The sequence below is a fragment of the Ailuropoda melanoleuca genome, chromosome 13 (assembly GCF_002007445.2).
Source record: "Ailuropoda melanoleuca isolate Jingjing chromosome 13, ASM200744v2, whole genome shotgun sequence".
NCBI classification, from domain to species: domain Eukaryota; kingdom Metazoa; phylum Chordata; class Mammalia; order Carnivora; family Ursidae; genus Ailuropoda; species Ailuropoda melanoleuca.
In genome coordinates, this window is record NC_048230.1 from 13635255 (window position 1) to 13647520 (window position 12266).

The 12266-nt window shown below is 35.9% G+C and overlaps 1 protein-coding gene across 16 annotated transcripts in view; it reads left to right on the forward strand.

Annotated features, from left to right (window-relative positions):
* Nucleotides 1-12266, forward strand: part of TRIM37 (tripartite motif containing 37) — a 196066-nt gene that overhangs the window by 61388 nt on the left and 122412 nt on the right. For 10 of the 16 annotated variants that reach the window (XR_004619770.1, XM_034641097.1, XM_034641098.1 and 7 more), the window contains 2 exons: nt 3558-3599; nt 10583-10707. Coding sequence is in view for 15 of the 16 variants with exons in the window: in XM_034641097.1 (XP_034496988.1) it covers nt 3558-3599; nt 10583-10707 (167 nt within the window). In the remaining variant the exon portion in view is untranslated. The remainder of the gene's footprint in view (nt 1-3557; nt 3600-10582; nt 10708-12266) is intronic. The other 6 variants (XM_034641099.1, XM_034641100.1, XM_034641105.1 and 3 more) reach the window with 1 other exon arrangement.

Consider the following 12266-nt stretch of genomic DNA (forward strand, 5'->3'; position numbering starts at 1 on the left):
CAACTCAACACGAGACCAATCCCAGGACTCTGAGATCATGACCTTAGGCAAAGGCAAATGTTTAACTGGCTGAGCCATACAGGTGCCCCTTTTTACTTATTTCTTGGGTCAAATTCCATGTTTCCTGATTTCCATGGTTTCCTCTCTCTTTTTGTTTTGGTATCACATATCCTCCTTTAGTTTTCCTGAAAATTTTTCAGAGTAAATTTTTCTTTTCTTTTTTTCTTCTGAGAGAGAGAGAGAGACAGCAAGAGAAGGGCAGAGGTGGGGGGCAGAGGGAGAGAGAATCCTAAGGAGGCTCCATGCCCAGGGTGGAGCCTGACTCAGGGCTCGGTTTCAGTCCTGCGATCATGACCTGAGCTGAAATCAAGAGTCAGATGCTTCACCAATGGAGCCACCCAGGTGCCCCTGAATAAATTTTCAAGACTGCATGTCTGAAAGTATTTTTATTCAGTCTTTACACTTGACTGACAGCTTAATATAATTCAGTATGTGAATATTTACTTAAAGATTCTTTATATTTCTAATATTCTCATTTTTAATTGTGCATGTTCCCCTAGTCCAGAGACTGTTTTTTCGCTTCCAGAGAATAAACTAGCACCTTTCTGCTGGAGTGTTGGGACAAATTTAAACCATCTATGGTGGTATAGGTGCAGGGATCTGGGGATCTGTGTGCTCTTTTTTTTTAACAGATTTATTGAAGAATAATTGACAATAATTGGCATGTATTTAAAGTGTGTAACGATAAATTTTGATAAAGTATATACCTGTAAAACTGTCACCATAGTCAAGGTAGTGAACGTATTCATTATCTCCCAAAATTTCTTTGTGGCTTCTTTATAAATACTCCTCCTGCTTTTCCCCACAATTCCTCCCCCGGCAACCCCCTTGCCTGCTTTCTATCATAGGTATATTTGCATTTTCTGAAGTTGTTTATAATTGGAATCATATATATTATGCCCTTATTTTATGTTTGACTTCTTTCAGTCAGCAAAATTATTTTGCAATTCGTTCATATATCAATTGTTCTTTCCTTTTTAATTGCGGGTAGTATTCCTTTGTTGTTGTTGTTTTTTAATATTTATTTATGTAAGTAATCTTTATACTCAGTGTGGGGCTCAAACTCAAGACCCCAAGATCAAGAGTCCCATGCTCCTTTGACTGAGCCAGCCAGGTGCCCCTTCTGTGTGTGTGTGTGTATACATTGTATTGCATATGCCACATTTTGTTTTTCTGTTCAACTGTTTATGGTCATTTGGGTTGCTTCCTGTTTTGGCTATTACAAATAAAGTTGTAATGAACGTTCATGTGCAAATTTATATATGGACATTATTTCCTTTTCTCTTAGGTACACCTAGCTAGAATGGCTTGGTTAATTGGTAGGTGTATGATTAACTTTATAGTGCCTGCCAACTATTTTCTGAAGTGATCGTACCATTTTATATTTCCCTCAGTAGTCTGTGAGAGTACCAGTTCCTCCACATCATTGCCAACACGTAATATACTCAATCTTTTGAATTTTAACTAGTTTCATAGGAGTGTGATAGTATTTTATTATGGCTTTAGTTTGCATGTGTCTCACAACTAATGATGTGAAGCATCCTTTCTTGAACTTAATTTGCCATCTGTATATTTTCTTTGTTGAGGTGTCTGTTCTGATCTTAGTGAAGTATAAATTATCAATTTGTTCTTTTGGTGTCAGAGCTAAGAAATTTTTACCTAGCCAAGATCATAAAATATTTTCCTGTGTTTTCTTGTAGAAAACTTGTAGTTTTAGATTTTATATTTAGGTTTATAGTCTTTTTTGAATTATTTATTTACTTTTAATGTGAGGTATAGATTCAAGGTAGTTTTTTTATTTTTTGTATATGGTCGTCCATTTTTTCCAGCCCTTTTGAAGACCAGCCTTTCTTCAGTGAATTGTCTTTGCATCTTTTTAAAAAATTAGTTGTCCATATATACATTGGTCTATTTCTGGACTCTATTCTGTTCCATTGATTTATTTATTTTTAATGACAGTACTACACTGTTTTCATTACCATAGCTTTATAATAAAACAGGTAATGTTAGTTTTCCAGCTTTGCTCTTCTTTTTTTTTTAGAGTTGCTTTGGCTATTCCAGGTTCTTTGCATTTCTGTACAAATTTTAGAATCATCTTGTTAATTTGTACCAAAGAGTTTTGGGGTTTTGATTGAAATTGCATTGGATCTATAAATCATTTTAGGAAGATGTAACATCTTAATACTGAGTCTTTGTTCGTGAAGATTCCATTTATTTAGGTGTTTTATAATTTCAGTAGTGTTTTGTAGTTTTCTGGATACAAGTTTTTCCCATTTTATGTCAGATTTATTCAGTATTTCAGAATTCTTGATGCTATAGTAAACGGTGTTTTAAAAATTTTTAATTTCTGATTTCTTGTGTTTATGTAATTGATTTTGAATATTGATCTTATATCCTTCAATCTTGCTAAATATATTAGTTCTAGTAGCTATCTTGTAGATTCCTGGGATTGCCTGCAGAGTCATGTTATCTGAATACAGAGAGTTTTCTTTTTGATCTGCTTTTTATTTAAGTCCCTGTCAGGTTTTACTGACCACAACTTCTAGTATAATGTTGATTTAAGTATGATGTTAGCAGTGGATTTATTGTAGATATTCTTCTTCTTTTTTCTTTTATTTTTTTTTAAAGCAGGCTCCATGCCCAGCTTGGAGCCCAGTGTGGGGCTCAAACCTGAGACCTGAGCTGAGATCAAGAGTTGGATGATCAACCAGCTGAGCCACCCAGGCGCCCCTATTGTAGATATTCTTTATCAGGGTTTGGAATTCTTTTCCTATTTGATGAGAATTTTTATTAAGAATGGATGTTGGAGTTTGTAAAATTCTTTTTCTGCCTCTATTGAGATTATCACATGGTTTTCTGTTTTCATTCTTTGAATGGATTAACTTTTTTTTTAAAGATTTTATTTATTTCTCAGAACGAGTGTGCACAGGGAGGGGGGAGTGGCAGGCAGAGGGTGAAGCAGGATCCCCTCTTTGCAAGAAGCCTGATGCCGGTCTCCATCCCAGGATCCTGGGGTCATGACCTGAGCCAAAGGCAGACATTTAACCGACTGAGCTACATAGACGTTCCATTAACTTTTTTTTTTTTTTTTAATATTTTAACAACTTTGTACTTCTGGGATAAAAACCCTGGTTTGGTTTGTGTATTGTCTTTTTAATGCGTTATTGTATTGGATTAAGTAAGATTTTAGTTTAGAATTTTTGCATTTTTGTGCCTGAGTGATATTAGACGGTAATTTCCTTTTCTCAAACTATGTCTGGCTTTGTTATTAGAGTAATGATGGCCTCAAAGAATTTTAAATGATGCCTTCTTCAGTTTTATGGAAGAAGTTGTGTTGAATTGGTATTATTTCTTTAGATGTTTGACAGAATTCACCAGTGAAGACATTTGGGCCTTGTTTTCTTTATGGAATGGTTTTCAGCTACAAATTCAGTTTCTTTAATTGATATAGAGCAGTTTATATTACTTATTTCTTTATTTTATTTTATTTTTTTTAGAGCGAGCTCGTGAGGTGGAGAGGGGCAGGGCGAGAAGAAGAGGTAATCCTAAGCAGACTCCACACCTAGTGCGGAGCAGGCTCAATCTCACAACCTTGAGATCATGACCTGAGCCAAAATCAAGAGTCAGATGCTTAACTGACTGAACCACCCAGGTGCCCTTTTATTACTTATTTCTTGAGTGAGCTTTGGTAGTTTGTGTCTTTCAAGGAATTATTTCATTAGAATTTGCCAAATTTATTGGTGCCAAATTCATGATATTCTCTTGTTATCCTTTAACATTTGTAGAATGCAGTGTTAGCACCTCTTTCTTTCCTTATCAGTAGTTTGTGTAGTTTGTGTCTTTTTCCCCGATCAGTCTGGCTAGAGGATATCTATTTTTGTTGATGTTTTCAAAGACATAGCTTTTGGTTTTTCTCAGTTGTTTTTGTTTTTTATTGATTTTTGTTTTGATCTCATTGTTTTATTTTGCATTGTGTTTAATTTGCTCTTTATCTAAAATCTTTTTTTTTTTTTTAAGATTTTATTTATTTATTTGACAGAGATAGAGACAGCCAGCGAGAGAGGGAACACAAGAAGGGGGAGTGGGAGAGGAAGAAGCAGGCTCCTAGCAGAGGAGCCTGATGTGGGGCTCGATCCCAGAACGCCGGGATCACGCCCTGAGCCCAAGGCAGACGCCTAACCGCTCTGCCACCCAGGCGCCCCCTCTTTTTCTAAAATCTTAAGACGGAAGCTGGCGTTATTGATTTGAGATATTTGGAAAGGAAAATACTTTTTTCCTTTGTGATTTATTCTTTGACCCATGGGTCCTTCAGAAGTATTACTTAGTTTCTGAATATTTGGGGTTTTTTTCTGATAGTCTGTAATGTCATGAGGTTAAGGTGGTTGGTGATGTTGTGTAGGTCTACTATATTGTTGTGAATTTTCTGTCTAGTTTTATTATGGAGAGAGGGCTCTTGACATTTTCAGCAACAGCTGTGTGTTTGTCTTTTCTTTTGGCAGTTCTATCGGTTTTTGCTACGTGTATTTTGAAGCCATGCTGTTAGGGGCCTAAACATCTAGGATTGTTGTATTATCTTGATTAATTTTTCCCATTATCACTGTGAAACGACCTTTATCCTCATAACATTTTTTTGCTTCGAAATCTGTTTGATTGCAAAAAGCCGCTTCATCTTTAACTAGTGCAACTGTGACATATCTTATTCTGTCATTTTATTTTTAATGTATTTGTTTCTAAATATTTAAAGTCTGCGTCTTGTAGGCTGCATACAATTGGTTCTGGTCTTTTCAATCCAGTTGGATAATCTTCGACTTTTAACTGGGATGTTAGGATGTTCACATTCATCGTATTTTTCAATATGGTGAAGTTTGAGTCTAACATCTTGCTGTTTGTACTCTCTTTGTCCTATCAGTTTCTTGTTCCCTATTTTGATCATTTTTGAATCGAGTATTTTTTTTTTTTTATTTTGAGTATATGGATTAATCTGAACTAAAGAAAATCCCACAATGGTCCACTTAATAAGACCTAGATCTAGGGAATGATGAATTTAAAGTGGGGGAAAAAGCACTACTAGTGATGAAAAGTGACACTGACAAAAAGGGAACATTTCTACCTTAAGAATAAGGAGATAAGACAGTTATGATTTTGTATTCTAGGATAAACTCAAAATAAAACAGATACTGACAGAATTACAAGATTTTGATAAAATCACTATAGTGAGTGATTAATTAGCTAATAAACTAATAGCACCAACTAACAAAAGATTAGAGGATATTTGAAAAAAAAATTAAGTTGTTTTATCTAAAAGGTATGTGTGGAACCCTGAATCCCGAAATGGAGAATACATATTCTTTTTCAGTCCATATGAAACCATTTCAATACTTGATCATGTACTAAGGTATATAGAAGTCTTTAGAAATTTCATAAATTTATATAAAGAACATGTTCTGTGACCACAGTATAGTTAAGGTAGACATCAAAAACAAAAGCATTATTTTAAAAATCGTGTGTATGTAAACATGCACCTGAAGTGTTAAATATCTGCGTGGTCCTTGAGTTATAGAGGACATTGCAATTGAAATGATAAATTATTGGGGCGCCTGGGTAGCATTTAAGCTTTTGTCTTCGGCTCAGGTCATGATCCCAGAGTCCTGGGATGGAGCCCCACATTGGGCTTCCTGCTCAGCGGGCAGCCTATTTCTCACTCTCCCTGTTCCCTGCCCCCCGCCCCACTTGTGCTCTCTCTCGCTGTCTCTCTCTTTCAAATAAGATATTAAAAAAAAAAAAAAGAAATGATAAATTATTAAAATACCAGACATAGCTAAGGGATATTTAGAAGGAGGTTTTTAGTCTAAAATGCAGTTTAAGAAAATTGTGAATAAATGAGTGAAGTGTTCAACTGAAGAAGCCAATAAAGGAACAATAGTGTAGAAGCATAAAATGGAAAGAAATTGTGAGGATATTAATGAAATTCACTAAAGAGTGCCATGAAATAGTTGGGAGTATCTGCATACCCAATATTGGGTTTTTAAGAAACATAAATTAGATAGATATTCTAGCAAGTTATCGAAAAATGAAGTGTCCATTATTATATTGGGAAGAAGAATTGGACTACAGATAACAGTAGAAATTTAATAAAAGTAATTTTTAAAAGTAAATGTTTATATAGTGCTTACTATAGACAGTGTTCTATGTGCTTTACAAATATGAGCAACTTTATTCAGGTAGAATCTATGAAGAGCATAGTATTTAGGAAATTGTAGTTATCGAGAGTCCCTTTAGAGTATGTAATTAATTAATTAATTTATTTATTAAGTAGGCTCCACGCCCAGTGTGGAGCCCAATACAGGGCTTGAACTCACAACCCTGAGATCAAGACCTGAGCTAAGTGACGGAGCCTACCTAGGCCTACCCATAGAATGTCTGTAATTAAAACAAGAAACATTAAATAAATTTTATTGGTAATAAGTCTCCTTCAAAAGGCATCAGATTCAGACTAATGGAAAATTTTTACTAAATCTTTATCTGTTGCCTATCATAAATAATTTTTCCTTAGCGAATGCATAAGTGCTACATACCATTCTTTGAGACAACGTTACATTAATAACCAGTTGTCATAAGAACGATATAAGAAAATTAAAGCTCAATTTTATTGAAAACTAAATGCCAAAATCTTAACAATATACTAGCAGACAAAAATGAGTAGGGTGTTTTTGAAAACAAACAAGAAAGCAAGACCAGGGTGTCTGGCTGGTTCAGTTGGTGGAACAACTCTTGATCCCTGGGGTTGTGGGTTCAAGCCGTACATTGGGGTATAGAGATTATGTAAAAATAAAATCTTTAAAAAAAAAAAAAAAGAGCAAGACCGGGCAGGGTTAATCAAAGAAATGAAAGGGATGTTTCATTGTCAGAAAAATCTTCTTGACTGTAACTTGAGATTAAAGGGCAAAACCACATGAATATATAAATAGAAAATAGGATAATGATTTTGAAAGTATTACTACATTTGATTCTCATTCGTGGCCAAATTATTTAACAAACCAGGAATAAAAAACAAACAATGTTTCATTGTCAGAAAAATCTTCTTGACTGTAACTCGAGATTAAAGGGCAAAACCACATGAATATATAAATAGAAAATAGGATAATGATTTTGAAAGTATTATTACATTTGATTCTCATTCATGGCCAAATTATTTAACAAACCAGGAATAAAAGGGAACTCCAGTAACTTTATTTTAAAGGTCTATAGGAAACAATCTAAATGGTAAAAACATGAGACTCTCTCTGATAAAGAATCCAGGGTTTGCCTCCTGTCATTGCTTCACTTCTGAGTGTATTGGTCCTGTGTATTCTTTTTAAAAGATTTATTTATTTTAGAGAGAATCTCAAGCAGACTCCCCGCTGAGTGTGGAGGCTGGTGTGAGCCTGATCCCACGACCCTGAGATCATGACCTGAGCCCAAACCACGAGTTGGACACTTAACCGACTGAGACACCCTGGCCCCAGTCCTGTGTATTAAATTAGACCATAAATGTGGTATAAATATATTGAAAGGAAGAAATAAAATTCGTTATTTGCAGAGGATGTGGTTATCTCCATAGAAAGTATATAACTTTTTAGTGAGCTGATCTTGGTTAGTTCAAGACATAAAAATCAATAGTGTTTTCATATATCAGGAATAAGCAGCTAGAAAGCTTAATTGAAAAAAATCCCATTCAGGGGCGCCTGGGTGGCTCAGTCGTTAAGCTCTCTGCCTTTGGCTCAGGGTGTGATCCCGGCATTCTGGGATCAAGCCCCACATCAGGCTCCTCTGCTGGGAGCCTCCTTCTTCCTCTCCCACTCCCCCTGCTTGTGTTTCCTCTCTCACTGGCTATCTCTCTCTCTCTGTCAAATAAATAAATAAAATCTTTAAAAAAAATCCCATTCTTAATAGTAACAAATGAAGAATTTTGAATAAGTTTAATAAAAGACATTGAAGACCCCCCCTTTTTTTTTTTTTTAAAGATTTTATTTATTTATTTGAGAGAGAGAATGAGGAGTGGGGAAGGGCAAGGGGGCGGAGAGAGAGAAGCCGACTCCCTGCTGAGCAGGAAGCCCAACGCGGGGATCTATCCCAGGACCTGAGCTGAAGGCAGACGCTTAACCAAGTGAGCCACCCAGGGACTCCTATTGAAGAACTTTGTAGACAATATTATAAAATGAGAGAATTGAATGAAGAAATATCCTGTATTTCATAAATTCTCAGATACATGTTATACTATCTTTGAAATGGGATGTATCTTAACAGTTGATATAGCCATGATTTATTGACTTTTTTTTTCTTAATGGCACATAAAATAGTTATGTTTAATAATGTGGCCTATTACATTTTGTGGACTACAATATATTTATCTAGGGGAAAGTTCAATATTACAAATATACTATTGATATCATTCTGTAAGTGTATTCCATCTTTATTTCAACACGAATTTTCTCAGAATTTGGTAAAATTCCAATATTAATATGAAAGAGCAAGGGGTCCCAAATAGCCAACATACTCCTGGATTAAAAAAAAAAAGTTGGGATTTTTGTCATATCTCAAGACAGAAACTTGCGTATGTGTACAGGGAACTGTGCACAAGGTCTTCACTCCGGAGTTACTTTTAATAATGAAGAAAGAGAAGCAACCCAATTGTCCTTTTGATAGAAAAAAAAAAAAACTTATGCTGTATTCATGCAATGGTACTCTGTTTAAAACTGCTGAAATGAGTAGATTTATAAATTTCAATAAACAAATCTCAAACAATGGTAAGTGGTAAATGTAGGCTACATCGTGACATATCTCAATAGTATTTATGTAAAGTCTAAAAACAGGACATTCCAGGGGCGCCTGGGTGGCACAGCGGTTTAAGCGTCTGCCTTCGGCTCAGGGCGTGATCCCGGCGTTACGGGTTCGAGCCCCACATCAGGCTCCTCTGCTGTGAGCCTGCTTCTTCCTCTCCCACTCCCCCTGCTTGTGTTCCCTCTCTCGCTAGCTGTCTCTATCTCTCCCAAATAAATAAATAAAATCTTTAAAAAAAAAAAAAAAATAAAAATAAAAACAGGACATTCCTAAACACATAATACATGTGGAAATATGTGTATAGCAATAATAAACTTCAGTTGAGTGAATTATCTTTGTAGAAAATGGGATCAAGGAAGGATCGTCATAATATGCATTCAATAAATACTTGAATACAAGCTATAAGTTTTGATATTTTTCATATGATACCAGTCATATTCTTCATGAGCTATGAACAATTATCACTTTAAAGATACAAACCTAGTTATAGTGTTATGAATATCATTTATATAGCATTTGGTAGTATATTAATTTGGTAGGAGATCCATAACTAAATACCACAGACTAGGAAGCTTAAACAACAGAAATGTATTCTTTTTATAGTTCTGGAGGCTGGAAGTCCAAGATCAATGTCGACAGGTTTGATTTCCCCTGAGGTGTCTCTTGCAGGGGCTCCTTTCTCTCTATCTCCTCTAAACACCTTATTTCTAAATATAGTTACACTCTGAGCTACTAGGGGTTAGGACTTAAAATAGGAGTTTGATGGAGACACAGTTTAGTCTATAACAGTTTATAAAGCTTTCTCATATATGGCTTCATGATTGTTGTAACAATCCTGGTGAAGCAAGCATCAGTAGATATTATTATTCCAGTTTTGCAGATAAACAGACTCTGAAAGTCATATAATTAGTGCATGGCAGAATTAGGACTTCAAATGAGTTGTCTTGAATAGAAAGTTTTTTTTAACTACCGTACTTAGTTTACTAAAATTGAATTTCTCAGTTTCACCTTTGACACTACATAAAGTGGTGTTTTCCAAATTGATACAGGTTAAGACTTTTTTGGGTCTGTAACATCTTAACATTTCTCTCCCTCCTGGAATGCAATTTGAGAAATCCTTGTTTGAAGGCTATTGACCGATGGAGGTTTGTTCGTTAGTATACATAATAGCTTCACTATGCCAGTCTAAAATATATCTGTGGTTGCTTGAAGTTGGATTTATGCTAATATTTAAGGAGAAAAAAATGCATTAAAATCAAATACCCTTCTTCAATGACTTTATTGTGAGAATGGAAACAACCTTATATAGAGTCTTATGTAGATTCTTAACTCTCAAAACCGCTTTGAAAGTCATTCTATTTTTCTTTATCTCATTTTTTTCAGCATATAACCAAAATAATTTTTTTTAAAGATTTATTTATTTTAGAGAGAGGAGGAGCACATGCGAGCAGTGGGGAGGGACAGAGGGAAAGGGAGAAAGAGAATCCTCAAGCGGGCTCTCTCCTGAGTGCGGAGCCTGACATGGGGCTCGATCCCAGGGCCTCCAGATCATGACCTGAGCTGAAATCAAGAGTCAGCCGCCTAACCAAGTGAGCCACCCAGGGGCCCCTAACCAAAATAATTTCTATTTTTATTCTCTATTGAGGATTTTGAGATGCCATTAAATATAAATTTTGTTTATTCCATTTTTTTCCTCACACAGCTGCGGTCTTGTAGTAAGAGTGAGTTGATCTCTAAGAGCTCAGAGATCCTCATGATGTTTCAGCAAGTCCATCGAAAGCCCATGGCATCCTTTGTTACCACTCCTGTTCCACCAGACTTTACCAGGTATGACATAGTTTTTTAACTTGATTTTCACCTGAAGTTTATGTGCAAATACATATACTCATTTCAAAAGAATGTTATTTTTCTTAACTCCATGATTTTTTAAGGTGCTATTTATAATGATGTGGTCTGGTGAACTTTAGTTATGCATGTAAATCTGGTTAAAAAAATACTGGTGGACTTACACTTGATTGTAAGGAGAGGATCTTCAATTGGGAGTTAGTTTCTTCCTAGAGCATCGCCTTCGGTAGTTTGTGGATTGATCCCAATTCAATTTCATCAGTATCTGTTCATTTTTTTAAATTGAAGTATAACTGACAGTAACTTTTTATTAGTTGATCACAACACAACCATGATCACGACATAAGTCTAGTTCACATCTCTCACCATAAATAGTTATAAAACTTATTTTGTAATGAGAACTTTTAAGATCTACTCTCTTAGGAACTTTGGAATATGAAGTATGGTGTTATTTACTATGGTCACCATACTGTACAGTGCATCCCCATGACTTATTTTATAACTGGAAGTTTATACCTTCTGACTCCTTTTTTATTTTTATTTATTTATTTTTATTTTTATTTTTTAAAGATTTTATTTATTTATTCAACAGAGATAGAGACAGCCAGCGAGAGAGGGAACACAAGCAGGGGGAGTGGGAGAGGAAGAAGCAGGCTCCTAGCAGAGGAGCCTGATATGGGGCTCGATCCCAGAACGCCGGGATCACGCCCTGGGCCGAAGGCAGACACTTAACCGCTGTGCCACCCAGGCGCCCCCTGACTCCTTTTTTAGATTCCACATATAAGTGAGATCATATGGTATTTGTCTTTCTCTGACTTATTTTACCTAGCATAATGCTCTCAAGGTCTATCCATGATGTAGTATGTTCACTCTTTTATTTACCTTTTGAGTTTACTTGTATCTCATTACACAGTGACTAACACATTGTTTACATATATGTTGCCAGAAGCAAAACTCAGAAAACAGATGAAATGCCGAAAGATTCTGAAAGTGACATGGTGTTACCTTCATATCCTAAAAGGTAGTGGGAGGAAACAGTTGGTTGCATTCTATGCATCTTTTTAGTTTTTTTGTTTTTTTTTTTAAAGATTTTATTTATTTGATCGAGACAGCCAGCGAGAGAGGGAACACAGCAGGGGGAGGGGGAGAGGAAGAAGCAGGCTCCCAGCAGAGGAGCCTGACGTGGGGCTGGATCCCAGAACACCGGGATCACGCCCTGAGCCGAAGGCAGACGCTTAACGACTGAGCCACCCAGGCGCCCCATCTTTTTAGTTTTTATTTGGAGCAGTCTTAGAATTCTTTTAAACAGCATATTCTTTCAAGCATGTGGTGTTAGAGAAGTGGTTCCTCACATTAGCTGTATATTCAGTTGGGATTCTTTTGAAAATTACCAGTGCTTGCTCATACCTCAGGTCATTTGAAATAAAACCTCTGTGGATGGATTAGTCACCTTGGACTGCCATAACAAAATACCACAGACTGGGTGGTTACTACTACAGAAGTTTATTCTCTCTCAGTTTTGGAGGCAAGAAGTCCAAGAT